The sequence below is a fragment of the Saccoglossus kowalevskii genome, chromosome 1 (assembly GCF_978046115.1).
Source record: "Saccoglossus kowalevskii chromosome 1, keSacKowa6.1, whole genome shotgun sequence".
NCBI classification, from domain to species: domain Eukaryota; kingdom Metazoa; phylum Hemichordata; class Enteropneusta; family Harrimaniidae; genus Saccoglossus; species Saccoglossus kowalevskii.
The window spans coordinates 21157646-21175897 of record NC_140641.1 but is presented as its reverse complement, the minus strand read 5'-3'; the positions used below and the strand labels follow the sequence as shown (position 1 = coordinate 21175897).

At 38.6% G+C, this 18252-nt stretch overlaps 1 protein-coding gene, 1 long non-coding RNA gene and 1 pseudogene across 2 annotated transcripts in view; 1 reads left to right on the top strand and 2 right to left on the bottom strand.

Annotated features, from left to right (window-relative positions):
• The window catches only part of LOC144360320 (uncharacterized), a 38295-nt gene extending 28173 nt beyond the window's left edge, over positions 1-10122 (bottom strand). The window contains exon 1 of the long non-coding RNA XR_013422200.1: positions 10038-10122. This is a non-coding gene — a long non-coding RNA (uncharacterized LOC144360320). The remainder of the gene's footprint in view (positions 1-10037) is intronic.
• A 2538-nt stretch (positions 10123-12660) lies between these two features.
• Positions 12661-13029, bottom strand: LOC100373883 (histone H2B, gonadal pseudogene; annotated as a pseudogene).
• Positions 13030-13423: 394 nt separating this feature from the next.
• On the top strand, positions 13424-13801 carry LOC100374038 (histone H2A-like). The gene has a single exon (XM_002739245.3). The coding sequence runs from the start codon at positions 13424-13426 to the stop codon at positions 13799-13801; it is 378 nt and encodes a 125-aa protein (XP_002739291.1).
• The last annotated feature ends 4451 nt before the right edge of the window (positions 13802-18252 follow it).

The window sequence follows — 18252 nt, the reverse complement described above, 5'->3', positions numbered from 1 at the left end:
TGTATGGTGATCACGTGCACCACACGTGACAGCCTGTTACGTCAACAACTAACGTGTTTAGCTATGCAACCCATACGGTAAACCACAGTGTGATTTTCCGTCAAGTTATAAAAGTATAATTGTCGATACTGACTGAAAGTGTGAAGGTTTTATTTGAAGATGTTGTTGATTTCCAGTAAAGTAATAGTTATACTTAGTGTAAACAATGTATTTTTACACACGTCGTATAAGTCGCTATAGTGTCCATATCGAAAGAGATGCGTCGTCAAACCACAGTCCTCAGGCTTTTAGCGTCGCATTCGTCGCACCGCGCCGTGTTCGATTCTGGTTCCTTGCGGCGTATACATGTAAAATGTAATATACACGATTTCAGAACACGTGCTGCGTGGCGGCTGCGAGGCAGGGGCGTCCAAAATTCAACCATGGACAGACAATACACAACAGCGACCACCGTCACGGTGACTCGTGACGCTAGCGCGGATGTGAGACTCAGTGAAAACAAATCCACGGGGTTCGAGCGATTTAAAAAAAGAAATAAGTAAATGAGACTGTAATCGAGAAAGCTCGAGCTTAATACACGGACCAGAGTTGAATTCACTAAAATATTAATGATTTCAGTAATGTCTACCGGTTACTAGACTACATCGAATACGGAATCAGATTTGTTCGATTCTTGTGTATTCGTAATTTATGGACCAATGATTTGGTTACGCGGGAAAGTAACAAATTCCCGTCATATGTGTCTTGTAAGGAAGTGTCTCTCCTCGATGTAAGAACGTACTGTCGATTGAATTTATATTATGAGAATGTCTGTATTTCCACAGGCTTTAAATTAGTAGTACGTTGTAATAGACAAAAACTCTTCGTGGGTGATTTAGTATTACATCGAATTTAGCAACATTAAATATCGAGCAAAAATACTAAAATCACTCGGATAATCTATATTTTAACCAAAATTCGTTCAATATACTGGCAATTACTAAGTTTTGAGATTCTTGCGAAAGCATATCAATCTAATAAATGTTCTACAGCACAACGATCGCAGTTGCCAAACCAGCGTAACGACGCTAACTCTGGTTTGAATGACTAAGTATTACGCAGGACAGAAGTTCGTCCACCGACATAGCCGCCTATATAATATTCATCTAGACCTTGACTTAGTCTAACAGGGCGTAAGTTTAAAGTAATTTGTCGATAATCCGGATTTCAATCTCTAATCTGAATTTAAGGATTATTAAAATTAATAGAGGCGGTGATTGGGAATTATCATTGTGCTCAATTATTGCAGCGGGGTTATTGTTGCTACTTTCTGAAGGAAATTTCTGTTTTGAGTTCTCTGCGCTGCTATTATAGAATGATTCAGTTTCAGACCGCTCGGCAGAAAATCAAATTATCAAAAACTGATTCATACTTTCGAATAATTTGTTTTCTTTTAACGAGAATCACAATGAAAACTGTCATAATCCACTGCAACCAAATCAGCTGTGTATAGGTTTATACACCCTGCCGAAATGTTATAAGAAAAGTAACGACTACTTCACTTTCTCAAAAAGACGCACCGAATAAGAATGAAAGAGTGTGTAGTATTTCTCTACGATGGCTGAACGATCTCCAAAAATGTGCTTAATTTTTCCTATTGATACGCCGAGTCCATTTATCCATAATACAAATCATCGTATGTGTATACATATTCTAACGGTTGATTGCATCTTCTGAAGTATCGGTTTTTCACTTTAAAAGTGTCTTTTTTCATAACATTCTTTAGAAAAATGCATAGAAGATGTAAAACCCACACCAGCCACTTTCAGCGAAAAAACACACAGCACGCGTGTATAATTATTAGTATATTTTCCATCAAGCACCAATAGTTCAACAAACACGGAACAAAGAGACGCCAATTATTAAAGAGCTATCTGTGATATGCAGTATTGATGGGACTTTCTTTTGATTTTCTCCGTTTATTATCCGCAAATCATAACTTCAATATTTCTCATGTTTGTCCAAGCGATCATAATTGAAATAGAAAAGAAAAAAAGGCATACAGTGTTGCGAGTTTCTTATAACGGAGGACTGGGTCCAGTGTATGAAAGAGAGAGAGAGAGAGTGAAAAAAAAAAACGTCTTTATTTTCCAGTGTGAGTGTGCGTGCTTACGATGCGAGGAAAAAAAGAGGATGGGGGTCATTTTAATGAATACAAATCAGTGTACGACACACCTGTTTGTATGCGATCTATTCGAGTCTACGCTTACGACAGCCGCGGTCGTGGTTGAGAATGTGTACGGAGGAAGGGGTATCCCATAATGCATTGTGCCGCAATATATACCCTCCACGTTTTCTGATTTTTCTTGCTAAAATATAACATCCGATTCAGCTGTTGCGTCATTTTTTTTTTGTTCAGCGTGAACTGAATGCGGGCGAGACTTCCCAATGAGATTGTTATCATTACCATAAAGACAACTTTCCAGTGATGACGAGGGAGGAACAAAAATCTCCACTCGACAATTGGCTAATACACCTGGATTTCACGTTATGTGTTATTTCTCCGGGTCGACATGTTTTGGGGCAAATCTTAGTTGTAACCCGAGAAGTGGTTCCGTTCTATTTTCATCTTTAACAGCTGAAAAGGAAATCAATCCTAACTGCGCATTGTAACGGAAACGGCGACGACAATCCAACCCTGGAGGCGGCAATTGTACGAAACGAAGAATATACATCATGAACACCTCAATTACGTTAAACGATAAATTGATGAAATAATAACGTGATTGATTGGTTTGTTGATTGATTGATTCATTGATTGATTGATACTTAGGTAGATACCATTGCAATGGGTAGATACGTACAGGTTGGTTGGTTTGATTGACTGATCGACTAAATGAATGAATGAATGAATGAATGAATGATCAATCCAGTGATCGATCGACAACTCAATGTATTGATGGATCGATGTGTTTGTTGAATACATTGTATTCAAATGAACTGAAATGAAATATGATGTGCTTAAATGTCAGAATTTTCTCAGAAGACGTAATGATACTGTATTTTCCTCTTATTTCATCTTTTTAAAACTGTCTTTGTTGGAATCAAGTTCGGGTTTAGTAATTCGATCATGGAAAAGTTTTTTTTTTTTTTTGTGAATATCGGGTCCAACTAAACGACACCCCGAATTACACCTAGTAATGTGACGTCAGGCGTCATCACTCTCACTTCCTGTGCAAATTCCCATGACATTGATGTCTCTATTGCGCTTTCTAGTCCCATTTACACACGGATTCATTGATTTGTTCACTTCCATTTTCTGCCATTATTTACACTCGCATTGTGAAGAGGATTTACTTTGTAAGTTGACTTTTGTGCTCACTTCTGCTTCTCTATTCTTTAAACTAAACATTTATATTTTGCTCGTCATTCTCTGATTTATGACTGAAAAAGCATCTTTTCTGAGTGGCATTTTTGCCTTAATTCTTTTTTTCTTTGTGACCAGCAATATTTCTTTTCACATTGTTGCGGCCATTGTGGTTCTTGTATTGCACTCCCACTTACTGGAAACACGTGAATACCAGTTTGGTATTCACTGACAAAACATTGCAAATGTATTTGAGAGAATTTTAACTACTTGAGAGGACGCGGAGAAATGATATTTATTTTTCACGTTGCCATTAAAATTGTTAGCGTCTGAATGGGTCTGAGGAGGCAATGTTTTCCAAACCAGTGCTTTGGAAGAAAAGCACAACGAAGAAAGTATGAACACAAATACAGTTGCAATTCACGGTGAAAATATAATTAAAAATTGTTACATTTGATGGTTTTCGTGTCACTGCACGGCGTCAATCGCTAACGAAAAGTGGAAATAGCTGTTTAGCGAAACGAAAACGGAGTTTTTGGCACGTCAGTGCTGGATGGGGCTCGTGCCGCGATATGTGGTTAATTCAATGCAGGACGAGGACCATAAAAACCTTCCCGGCGTACAAATTTAAGTTAAGCTTGAGTGATGAACAGTCACGGGATGTTTCCAAGAAACTGATGAATAAACGAAAGTGCGTTTAATAGGACGCACAAATAGTGCCAGATTTTAAGCTACTTCGAAGTTCAGTGCCGGGGCCTTCTGAGAATATGATACGCTCTGGGAGAAAACCCTCATCGTCCAGACCCCCCCCCCCCCCTCAATCGGACACAGTATTAGTATTTACATGTCACACCATAAACGATAATATAAGCTATTAATCACATTGACTAGCTTATATAAACTCTGGGTTGAACTTTCCTGTTTTTATTGGCAGTTGGTGAATGTACAGTGGGAGGGGTGGGGTGGGGTTGTGGGAGTCTCGTGTGTATATTCGAACATTGTCACGTAATTCGTTGTATCATAAATTGCAATGTACGTTTCAATGTGTATCAGAATAAGTTATCTTCGATGAATCCGCGGAATGTGAATGGTTTTAGCAACGAATAGGCTTAAACGCGTCGTGATGGCAAGGTCACACATGCGCGCGTTCGAATTGTCTGTGAACAAACAATATATTTCTACGTGTGTTTCGTGCGTCACATGAGACCCAAATCGAACACAACGCGATGTGGCGCTTTAGCCTGTCGCTTTAACCCCGTCATTAACTAATCGAACGCGCATGGCACAGTATCACCGTTTTTACCATCACATGAGCGATGGAGTTCGTCTCCGGGATTCTGTAAAGAAGTCCGATGCTCTGTCTAAAAGTGGATCGAGAATTGTAATCACAATCAACAAAACGGGCCAATTACAAATGCGGAGGGGGTGATATCAGACCCTAGCCGTGGCTGATTAATGACCACCGATACTGTGATAAGCTATGGTTCATTACTGGCTAACGAAACTAGCACGATTCGATGGAAATGAGATGTCCGTGGACCTACGCTTGGACACAAAAATTACGCCTTTCAACATTTAATTATGAGTCCAATGACCACATGACTTCGTCAAACAACAGCACAACTCCCTCAAAAACAAAAAACAAAAACAAAAAAACATTCTCCCGTTCATCCAGTATCCGAAACATAATATTTTTGTTACAACGCATCTTTTCACTGTTTTCTATTAGATCCTGGTCATTGAGAGCGTTTCATTTATCTCAATAAAACCATATGTACACAAACATACATATATTATGCACATACAGCGTATACCGCCAGCAGCAAATCTACCTACCTCACACCCGGTACGAAGCAATAAACCAGTGCTAATACAGGATTTTATGTGCGCGTATTAATTCAAACTCCAATATAATAAAGCCCGTGGCGTTATCTGTTTTTTTCCTACCCCCCTGCGGTATACAGGATATTTAAAAAGACCTAGAAAACTTCCCGAGCCGTATTTCTCTCCAACACCAAATGTCGGCTTTTTCTACTTCTGTTGCGAACCACCGGAAATTTTCAGTTTTTCCTTTTGAAAGCTTGATGAATTGGGGCTATTATTCACAGGCCTTGCTTCCTTTGAAACTTGTAACATTTGTCAAAAGGGCAGAGATGAAAGAATGGATGGAACACTGGAAGATGTGCGTCACACAGGCCATCCCTGTAGCTTCATGAAAGCATCACAATGAAACGGACTCGATTCCATTCCGGTATAAGCAGCTGTCTTTCAAACAAATTGGATTTTCCTTCTTTGTATGAAGCCCGTACAAAGTGAACCATAAACTACAGTTTCCTTCTCATTTGCTTCTGAAACTATTAAATGTATTTTTGTTTTCTGTTATTATTGTTTCCCCCTCCTGTGCTTGCGCTGTCCATCATCGACGGGGTGGGGCAGACGTGGACACCGTGTGCTGCCGCAGTCGATGCGTACCGTACGGTGATCAAATACTAGTATCATCGGTATATTGTAACCTTGCTGACTGTGTATGTATGTATGTCATAACGAACTTTTATTTCATCGCGCTTTGCAATGCAGCAAACCTGAAATACAATTGATATAATTTCAACACATTTAAGGGATAGATAAAAAAAAATGTATTTCCAAAGATCGCATGAAGAAAATAAACATTTTAACACAAATCGCTACTCCGCGCAACGAATGCGTGGAGGCGCTCCCCGTCACGATAATATATGTGTATATAGACACAGTGAGGGCAAATTAACGTTCGAAGGGGGGTATTAAAATGTAAGTAGCGAGTGGTCTCTGATGCAACCGTGCCATCATAACACCTTTTAATACAGCTTCAAATATTGCCACTGCAAGTCTTCCGTACACTGTCGCACACATTCGCTGACTCCCTGCGCAACACGAGCGGCAATTGAATCGAATCCGGGGCTCAAATGAAATTTAATGTTCATGAAATATATTTAGAGAGGAACAAAAAAAACAAACAGCTCAATATGTTTCGGATGAATATAATGAAACACAAATCCATAAAAGTAAAGAAAGCGAATTGTATAAAAACAAAGAAGCCTGCCTGGCAGATGTATGGAGTAATTTTATTAAGTCTGTACGCTACAATGGGCGCCATTCAACGCGTCTATAATGTTCATATTTCATAATTAAAGGTAAAATCAGTAAAGGAAACAATCTAATATGGCTGTGTACACTGAAACTAGTTTTTGTCTTTTTTCTTCTTGCTGAATGCAGAACCTTTTCACGCATTTGTCACCGATTTCTTTGCACAAAGCTGTATTGCTGTAATTCAATCGACGACATTAACACACGGAACACGTTAATTCAATAGTTTACATCGTAAGAAAATGCGTATGTTGTTTTTTTCTGGGACAAAGCGAACGATTTGTAATATTGGTTGTTAAATTAAAACTGTCCCACAATCCCTGTCGCGGTAGAAACATGCGGGCGCGTGGCACGATAATCAAAAAGATGGCGAATAGACTGCAATTATAGATCATGAGATACGCGTTTTACTCGTTTGTTTCAATCATTAACAGTATCTTTTGTTTTCAAATTTACAAAGAGTGATGAATTTATTTGTTAATTACTTAATAATGGGTATCGTATTTTAATCGTAAAAGGCAACAAAACAAAATACAACGGAATATTTTTAGGCGGCTCTTAATGTTAGAGTGTACAAAACACTTAAACGTTTCGAATAGACCTCTTAACAAGGTGTTATATACATTGCCCCTTGGGGGCAGTGCCTAACCTGTTTCAGGCGACAGCTTTCGTCGTCGTATCGGTAACAAAAACAATTCTCCACTTCCAGTCGCCTTTTGCTTTCTGAAATGGTCGAACATCAACTGTCACCGTAATCACACACACATATCAGCTGCCATAATATCAAAAATCACCGCGTCATGAATAATTTCCAAAGATTAAACCGTATTTTTTTTGTGTGTGTGCGCGGGGAAAAGAAAAATAAACACGTGAAACGATCGTTGTATAAATAGCCGAGGGCTACGCGCACCATCGTCACTGTTATTTATTACCGATGTTGTCACGTCTTATTAATTGATTGAGATCGCCGGGAGATGTCGAAATCAGCTGATTATACAAGTTAATTTCAATATTCGTTTAAGTGATTGCCTGCATTGAGTTGTTGTAGCCAGATGTATGGTGTCATTGGCAATTTAACTCGACGCTTGTCATCGCCGTGTGCCATCTCTAACGCTGCTCCGTTCTAATGACGGAGCAGCTTGAATTTCCTGTACGTTCTGTGCGGTATTGATGGCACTGGTTCAGATCACCGGCATACATATCTTTTACAGCGTTAGAGACGTCTGTACTTCAGGATGTCCACCCCTTCCATGCAACGGGGAAGGCGCTCTACCCTCCCCCTAAAAAACATTTTACAGCTCAGTAAGGTATAGCTCCGAATCTTAGCATATCGTGATAGTGGCGGGAAACATTAAAATCTGTTTTTCGTCTTTTTTCACCTGCTCATTCTTAGTTCGTGCGAAAACTTGTAGAATGACTGTATAAAACTGAGGAAATGATACATTCATCAAGAGATGATTAAAATTAACGGCCATATATGAAATATGTTTATTATTGATTTTTACTAGCGCCTTTTCCCTTATTAGATGCATTATCTACTGTGGCATCATTAACAAGGTGGCGTTCTTGCTACGGCTGCGTGTGTATCTTTCAGCTCGGACGCCGTATGTGATGTTATTGTTAACTTGCTTATTTGTGTTGTCTGGTGTCTGTGAATACACAACACGGGCATAAATCGAATTCAGTGACAAACAAATGTCATATATATATGCTTTGTGGAGATAAAACTATGGTATATCGTAATAACAATATACGCATGCATATTTGTGTGGTCCGACCATGTGTATATCTTTCTTTCGTGTCATTGATACAATAGAAATGTATGGAGAGCTAAATATTAGTATGTATTTTCAATTCTCGTAGTTTTGCTAAAAAAGACTTTTAGGAGTTTTGATGTGTCATTTATTCAAATCATATAACGGTAAACGGAACGTAAATTCGTTTAATTTTAATACATTCTTCATATTTAAACTGTTTTTTTGTTGAGTATACGGTGTCGTTGATAAAGTCGGAGAAAACACCGCAAGTAAAGAAACACGCAACGCGATGTGTAATAGGCGTCCATCTAGGTTCTCGTGTTCTACATTATTAGAGATGTATTCATCTACATGGCGCGGTCCTCAAAGTATGCGGAATGATACGCCCGTGAGCTTCTCCAGGAAAGTGCGGAATGATACACCCGCTCTCCGGTTCGAAGGTGAAAATATACGCACCCGTTAACACCGTGACATATTTTTATTCAACACAGACACTGTTTTGATTGATGGAAGAAGATGGCAAAACGATTTTCTATATAGCCGAAAAAAAACCTTGTCGAAATAATAGGAACAATGCCGGTCTTTTGAAACCTTTCCATGTCAGACGAATTCCCATTTAATTACGATGTCTGTAAGGAGGAGAACATGCACGCGTATTCTTTAAAAAAAAAAAAAAACTTCCATACTTCTAGTTTTAGCGTTTTTCCCTTTCTTTGTTGTCTATTACTTTCTAATGCAATTGCTCTCGCCTTTACTATGAGATGATGTGGGATACAGGAAACCTTGTTACCGTGACTGCTTTCTTCACCCGGAGATACAATCCAGATGATGACGTGGTACAGGCGGGATGTACTGGCCTTAATCTCCGTGACATTAATCGTCATTGACTAGCACAATTACTAGCATTATATCGAGTGAAAGTCGGTAGTTCTAATCAGCTTGTGGGGGGAACGCTTTTGTCCAACGGTGTTACAAGAATAAGCGGAGCAGACGATTCCTTTGTACCGTGCAAGTCTTGCTAATTGAACTAAATATGGACCGCATAAAAGAAGGCCTATTAAGATTGTCACTATGTGTTGTCCACCAATAACCGGATCTTTATAGTATTTGGTCTTTTCTATATGAAAAATCAGGCTATATGTCGGCTATAATGTTTACGTTGAATAGCGCTGATTGATAATAGCGTGTACGTACACAGTGCCCCGACATAACGAGTTCTATCATATTCTACCGATTGACGCCCACGAGATTGCCCAATTTTTGTTTGTGTCCGTGTCTCGCCTTTTGTATGTAATTACTTTATTTGTTTGTTCTCGCTGCCGTCAATCATAAATCTGCCGTTCGCTTATTTAATGTCGCTGCTTTCCTGACCTGAATGCAAGTTGTAACATCGTCGGTACATATTGCTTCTCGTTGTTAGATTACTCGGGTTATACACGCTACCGTTCAAGCGAGGCTTCCCCGGCCGTGTTCAGTGATTGTGTTTGACATCAAATACGTATTATGCTTCGTTAGCGGTATTGGTTGGTAGGGTTATCTTCGCAAATATATATATATTTTTTTCATTTGAAATATTAATTATATTGACATAAATATTACGTTTCTCTCCACGCACGCACGACTCTTCCACTTACAGCAAAGCTAATATTTCTTTCGCCATGTTTAGCTGTCCAAGTTTGATCCTACAGTGTTGGTACGCGTTGTTTTGCGCAGCACTATTAACGCACTGTGTAAAATCATCGAATGTAGGTATTTACCAAAGGAAACATACACGCGCAAGTAACAATTACAATATACATATCGAATACTACCTTGAAACGGGACACAAGGAAGACAAGAAGACTAGTACTACTAGCCGGCTGGCTCCTCACACTCGCGCGGACGTTCTATCATCACAGCGCCAGCTACGATATCGGTCACAGGCTTTTCCCCCAAAAAATGCGCCCTCATCAGCGGCGATGAAAAAGCAAGCAGTGTGTGACGTTAGGGATTTTTTTATGCTAATTTTTTGATCAATTGTTCGCATTTCGAATAAGCGCGAAATTCAATGTTATTGTAATTAAAGCCCTATTGAAGAGCCCCCTATCGACAACCATGATAATTTACAATTATGCGAATTACCGAGACCAAATGAAAACACAGTATAAGATACACGAGTTTTGACCTACTATGAACGAAAGTTCATAATAATAATTTATTGCCTACACGTTCGACCACGTTAGAAAAAAGTGCCGTCGGGTGGCGAATCATAGTGTAACTCATCGTAATTAGTATTTTTCAGTCATATTTCAACACCGACATTTTTATTCAATATTTCTGGACACACAATTCGGTCAAAGTTGAAGGAAAAAGCGTGTTGAAGTTTACTGCAGGCAGTATGAAAAAAATGTAGACTGCAAAACACTTTCAATTTTTCACCGTTGAAACATCGAAACTGTATTTTTTTCGCATTTGTACTGGAATTCCAATCTACGTAAGCGAGCCTTGAAACACGTGTCACAGTGCTCAAATTTGACTTTTGTTTTTATATTTTATTTGCCGCTAGATGGCGCCACATCACAAAAAAGATACATGCTCGAAGTTACATATACACTGTATGCGAATTGTTTGGAATGGTGTCTTTTTCCGGGGAGGGGTGACTGTGGAGGGGTGTACAACTTCAGCATTCATTACTGAAATTATAAATATGCATCTGCACCTTAAAAATCGGTATAAAGCGTTGTTTTCCGGTAGCATTTAAAAAAAAACGATTCATAGTTTGGGGAGTTGTGTACATTTTTCGCATTTTGACTGACTCTTAAAAAGAGGAATCTGAAGATACTGGCGAAACATCCTTATAATTTTTCCAAGGTAGTCACCCCGAAACTTCATATAAAGTTTGCGTGAACTCGTATAGAAATAACTGTATACATGTATTTGTATACATAATGCGTATTCGAGTTAGAACACACATTTTTTGCAAAAGTTGTGAGTTTCGTGTCACTCTAGTATTTAGTCGTATGACTCTAACTGATTCTGATTACATTCACCTACAAACTTGCCTGGCTGATCTGCGATCATTTACTTTCTAATTTTAAAAGTGTTTTTTTTTATTTAAATACCTATTTCATTTATTACGAAACCGGCTAATCATGATGACAAAACTAGATATATAACAGGCTTTTGAATGAATTTAATTAATTGATCAAGACAAAGAATATAAAAATGGCTAAAACATTTGTTAACTCTAATTATTACCGTAGAAATAATTTTCTTATACAGTGAATTCATTCAATATTATCATTAATTTACTATCAGTATGTAATACTTTAGTAATTCTAATCTATGGAATTGTTTTAATACAACCATATGAATATAATATTACATTTAATTTTCTCGTGCCTGAGGATTCAAAGTTCATATTCTGTACATGTTATATATACCGGTATAGGGCTCATGCCACTAATTGAATTTCCATAGACGACAATGTTAACATATGGCGAAATTGCTTTATGAAACTCGAAAATGATGAAGGTGAAAACATGGCTCAAAAATGGGAAATCAACATGCCATTAATCAACCACATGAAAAAACTAACATGTTGGCCAGCTCAAACTCTTACAAATCTCAGGTAAACAAGACACACCTACTGTATTTGGATTGCACCTAGAGAAATCACTGGAAAAACACCAAGATTAGAACATCCAAATACACACAGAATAAACCCACAGGTACACAGCCGCTAAGTAGTAAACAAAAGACCACATGTTGGTCTCACCTTTAACCCAGGTGATTACGCACCTGAGAAAACAAATATTTAAAATATTTAAAACATTTCATTGGTTCTTGCAAGGCATTTAAATTGAGCAGCCATTGGTTGATTCGTGGCATGAGACCTTTACATAAACCGTCGTGTCCACCATTATTATGAACCGCGCCCTCTTGTGGTGGTACGCTTATGTACATGTTGAAGGCAACGTCATTCAAATTGTCCAATAGTACATATATAGTGAAATATCTCGATATTTGCGTAACCTACTTACGTCATAAAACACTCCGTCACTAGAGGGTGCGATTTATAGAAAATACTAGTGTATTTTAAAGTTTATATTGTTTCACATGGATTCTAAGTCATTTTTTGTATATTTCATATATACATGAACGAGCACCACTAAATTCAAAGTTATTTAGGACTACGATTACCAAATATTATCTTCTATATATATATATCAGTTACTAAGCGTCGTTTTGAATGACACAGTTTACTGAAATTTAACACTACTTTACCATGCAGTCAATCTGATTAAAATAAGATCAAGTTGAGTTGATGTATTGATAGGTTCAATAACGAGCTAGTGCATGCAAATGTAAATTGTACGGTAGTTCTCTTTTGGAAGGATGTGGTGGCCCTGAAAAGGGCCGTTTGGTTTGTGTGTGCCGTGCACTACACAGATTTTATCTAGAGCTTGTATATTTGGTGACTGCCTTGGTGCCTTCGCTGACAGCATGCTTGGCAAGCTCACCGGGCAACAAGAGACGAACAGCGGTCTGAACCTCTCTACTGGAGATTGTACTACGCTTGTTATATAGGGCCAGTCGGGAAGCTTCGGAGGCAATACGTTCAAATACGTCGTTGACGAAGCTGTTCATGATGGACATTGCTTTTGAAGAAATACCAGTATCTGGGTGAACTTGTTTCAAGACCTTGTATATATAAATACCATAGGATTCTCTTCTGCGTCGTCTTCTGTTCTTCGGACCTCCACGGGCCTTCTTGGCCTTGCCGCCTTTCTTCGCACCTTTACCTGGAGTTTTTGGTGGCATTACGAATAAAATACTCAATAACGAATACCGAGTGAAGAGCAATGATGCAGTATTTATATCAGCAAACATGCAAATGAGGAATTCTGGGCGCAAAGAACATCAACCAATAGTAAAACATTTTTCGGCGATTATTTATGACACTTTGTTGCAATTGACGGATTCTGCTGAGATGTTTCGATAATTGCGAACGTGAAAGAAAGCATCGCATATAAATTTCCACTGCGCAAATATGCAAAACAGTGCCGTGTTATTGGGCAAAGTAATTTACTTTTTCTGATTGGTGAATAGTATTCTGCTTGCGAATCCGCACAGCACCTATAAATAGTGCATTTTCCGCGTCATTATCATTGTTGTGCTTGATTCTTAATATTCGTTGTATTAGAATAATTCTACAATGTCTGGTCGTGGTAAAGGTGGAAAAGGCAAGAAGGGCGGCAAGGCTAAGACTCGTTCCGCCCGTGCTGGTTTGCAGTTCCCTGTCGGCCGTTGTCATCGCTACTTGCGTAAAGGTAACTACGCCAATCGTATTGGCGCTGGTGCCCCTGTCTACATGGCAGCTGTGCTCGAATATTTAGCTGCTGAAATCCTCGAGTTGGCTGGAAATGCCGCCCGTGACAATAAGAAGACGAGAATCAATCCTCGCCATGTTCAACTTGCAGTACGAAATGACGAAGAACTGAACAGACTGATGGCTGGTGTTACCATTGCACAGGGTGGTGTACTGCCAAATATTCAGGCGGTACTTTTGCCCAAGAAGAGCGGTAAAAAGTAAACTCCGTGTGCCCGGCACACATAAACCAAACGGCCCTTTTCAGGGCCACCACATCCTCCAGAAAGAGAACTACCGTATTATATATTGTTTATGTTCGTGTAGCTGTGGGCCATAGCTCTTCTTGTGTCGGTTTTTGGTTGTCGTGATGGTATTTCAGTTACGATTTTTATCGAGAAGAGCTATGGTAAATTCACAAAATAGCCTTGTTTGTACAGTAGTTTGCACTTTCCTTCCGAAGATTGGGACAACAATATTTTTTTAGTAAAAATTGATTGAAATTTTGTCCGTTGGCTCCAAAATTTGGGTTCATTGCCAGGAATATTGAACAATATAAGAAAAAAGATTAGTGCCCCCGACCGCGTCTTACTCCATTCTGGGTCAACAAGGGTCACGCGCCATTCTGCGTCCCTGTTGCCTGAAACTGATGATAGAGAATGACGTAACTCCGGTGGCAACCATTTTCCTCCAGGTCGAACGAGGACAATATTACTTCGCTGGAGAAGGTATTCTCGATAACTTGTTGGATACTTCCCAATCTGATTACAGCCGATCTGAGAATTATTTGGACAGCAAGATAGCATAATGACTTGCCCAATCTAGACTTGTCGGCGCCACTTGATTGACGGGCGCGTTGTTTGGGATTACTATTTTATAGGGTTTGTCGGCATGGTGAATTGTGTTATCTGAGTATTATCTAGCGTGCGCATGCAGCAACCATTCCTTATTGTTTATATTTATATTGTAATTATTTTCAGTAATTTTAAAAATCACAAGTTAGGTGTTAATTAAATTTGTCGAAAAATTGCCAACCCCTCCCCCACCTCGGTATAAAATCTTAATTTGATACACAAAGCACCAGTAATGTAAAAAAAAAAAAAAACTTTTAGCGTGGCTCAAAACTTGCGAAACTGCAGCGCGTCCAATGCTACGTAACTGTACTTTGAGCCTTCCCGCCAACGACAAGTTCATTACTGTAATACCTGGAGTAACTCAACACTCGGGAGTTGTTTTGTAAATTGCGCTATGTCAGGTGGACTCAGATGGTTATACAAATTTAAAATAACACTTTGAATGCATATACAACATATAATCTGTTATTGTATTGTAACCAAAGCGTGTCTTTTTGAAAACAGCGTTTTACCCTCATCTAGCAAGATAATGGAATGATCCCAATTGTGGGCATACCAATATAACGGCGCCATCAAGTCAAGATTGAAAAAGACCAAAGTGTTTTGCAAAGTTCCAAGTTATATTGCTAACTAAATGTCCGAATAATTCTCAGAACGGCTGCAAAATTAGATCCTAGTTGGCTTAATTTTTTTTTATATAATTACTCTAATTATTATTTATTTTTTTATTTTTTGACGTTACAATTATTTTGCTGGTTTTGTTCATGGCTTTCATGCGTTCATAAAAAGGCCCAATTAGATCTAATTTTAATCACATTGCGCCCAAATTATACCTCGATCTGCGACTGAACCAGATACAACGAGTTAAATGCGGGCGCCCTCTCCGGCGTCTTTCCATAACCAAGTTACGACAGCGACGCGCCAGATTGGAACGGATGGAACGCGTCTAATGTTGACGACAATGCAGATATTCGATCACTGTCATTCCACGCTGACACACCACACAGCAAGCATACACGTTTCAGTGTTATAGTAAATATTCATTATATTATTCGGTAAAGTCAAGGAATAGATTGGAAAATGGCAGGTAAGTCATGTACATGTCACCTGTTGTCTTGACTTTGAATAGCACGTGCTGCGATATAAGTTGACATAGAATAAGATGGTGGGAAAACAACGAGATGCGAAGATGTCTTCGTCGTTTCATGTCTGCTATTTAAACTGTGCTGTGTTATCATGGATAACTATGTTGGGGGGGAGGGTAGTAAAAATGATACTTTGTCAAGTATGATTCATTGTTTTCTGTGATTAATTGTTGTTTTTGTTCATTTCAGATAACTTCATCACACCTCGTGGTATCCCTTCTACTGAGACATCAGTAACTATGGTGACCCTGTGAGTAAATTTGTCATTTATTTGCGTTATGGTATTTCCAAGCCACTGCGTCTATTGATGATGTTACACTCGAAACGTAATAGGTCAATTAATTTACTGCATTAGTGATTATTGTGGATTTTATGCATACATCATCCAACAAACGCTCTTTGTATCGATTTCAGGATGACCAGTTACACCCGTCTTGTATTTACCGATGAGTTGTGTTACGGATCGTACTACGATTACACTTTGTCACTGTTTCTGTGTGTTGACGAATTTTACGGTTCCTGTTTGTCATTCTGATTGTATTTTAATTGGTTCTTCATTCTCGTCTTCTTTTAGTGATGAAGCAACGGAAAATGAGTTGTTTTGGAGCGGTGTTATCGTGCAAAAAGTCACGAGTGACGCGCAACTGAAATTTCTAGAAGAAGTCAAGAAAGCCACGCAGAGAGCAAGCAACGATGTCGGCGTAGTCAGTAGTCCGGTCAGTGAATCTGAGAGTGGCTTGTCCCAGAATGATGTATTCGTAAGTTGTTGTTGTTCATTGGAAACTGACAAACTTTTGACTTCATCTGTGAGATTAGGGAGTCTAAATAATCAGAAAATAGAGATGACCGAAGACGAGGCGATAGTCAGTCTTGCTGTTGTCAATATGTCCGTATCACGTGCAAAACAACAATTCGCCAGAGAAGAACTCGTGACGAATCTCACAAAGAATGACAAAAACAACCTAAATACTGACCTGCTTGTTAAAGACTATGTTCAGGAAATAATTGCAGGGGCTACATTGGCTTATTTTAGAGTAGACTGTGTTAATAAGAGTGTTGAAAAAGAAGACAGGTATGAAATAAACAATAGTCCACTTCACATGTCGACTTTGCCTCGAAGTATACCGCTCTCTGAGTCAGTTGATGTAACAAGACACACTGTGAGTGACGCTCAATGTCAGGTGCGGTCAACAATCTCGTCAAATGTGGATAATATGGCAGATCATGGTAATAATGAAGAGTCTCTGGAATATTGTGAGGCCACATCTATTGTCAACATTATCCGGGAAATTGACGAAAAGGATAGTCGTCTGAAAAACGTAACACTTTCTACTCAGCAAATACGTGGCGGTAACGATATGGAGTACATCGAGGTGTTGCACTCCGATATCGAACAGAGAAGGAATAAGAAGGTTTCTAAGTCTAGGGTCAGGTCATTCTTGAAATTATTCAGAAGAAAATCTAAGAAGCAAAGTGCTGGGGATGGGAAACACATCGATACTTTGAAAAACGCCGCCACAGAGGGCGCATGTGAAGGATTAACCGTGGACAATGAGAAGATAAAAGTGACAGAGTTAGGGGATCAAGAACTGAGTGACGAAACACCCAACAAAAGTGACAGTTGGTTCAAGAAAGTTAAAAGAAGGTTTTCTAAAACAAAGTCAACAACTCGCAAAGAGAAGAAAAGTCCTAAATCGGTCACTAACATGTAATAATATCGGAAAACATCGTGATCGTAATTCAAATACTCCGACAGAGTTCGTTGTACCATGTGTGTATTTTGTTGTCGTTTTCAATAATATATTAAATACAGTTCTCAATTTGTTAAAACTATATCGGCTCATTCAATTATATACACTACATGGCCGTTCACATTCACGTTCACACTCCCGTGGGCCACATTATAATCTCACAACCCCACTGTTCCAATTACTGTCACTGTTACGTAGAGACACAAACATATAAAAAATAAATTATTGTTAAGCGATTTCAATTAAAGTTAAACAAGCCTCCTCATATTCTTTGGTAAAGTTACTCACAAATCATGTGACAATGTGTATTGGTTTATTATGTACAATCATGAAGCTATAGATCCTTGACAACATGTAACAACATTGTTTTATGTGTTTGAGACAATTTTCTTATCATTTGTCCGTAAATCACAATGTTAAATAAAAAATGTCTCTTTTCGAAGTCTAGATTTGTGAAATAATACAATAATAATATAACAAACAATATCCTATTAGTCACGGTATATAATTGTTTCAACCCGTATCACGAGGCACCAATTTGAGATGTGCATAATTAATCGATCACACGAGTAGTTACAAGTAACAGTCTTATACATATGATCGGCATCAGTCATTCCAACCAAATCACTCATGGATGCACCAATACAAAGGTCATGGTTCGAATCCAGTTTGACCAACATTTTCAATTGGTGGGAAAGAGCTTACATTCATCTCCAAAATAAATGTCTTACACTAACAATACGCCTATTTCTTAGGGGAAAATATTACATACCGGGGAATAAAAAACGAATTCGTCACAGGTCATTGAAAATAATAGCACAAATTGAAGGAAAACATTTTTTCAGCCATCGCCCTCTAAGTTTCTAATGGTCCACCTCTTAGGTGTTTTTTTTATGTCGCAGTTAATTTTTACATTTTTACTCAAT

Coding starts and splice junctions, on each gene's coding strand:
- LOC100374038 (XM_002739245.3), top strand. CDS start 13,424: ATGTCTGGTCGTGGTAAAGGTGGAAAAGGCAAGAAGGGCGGCAAGGCT.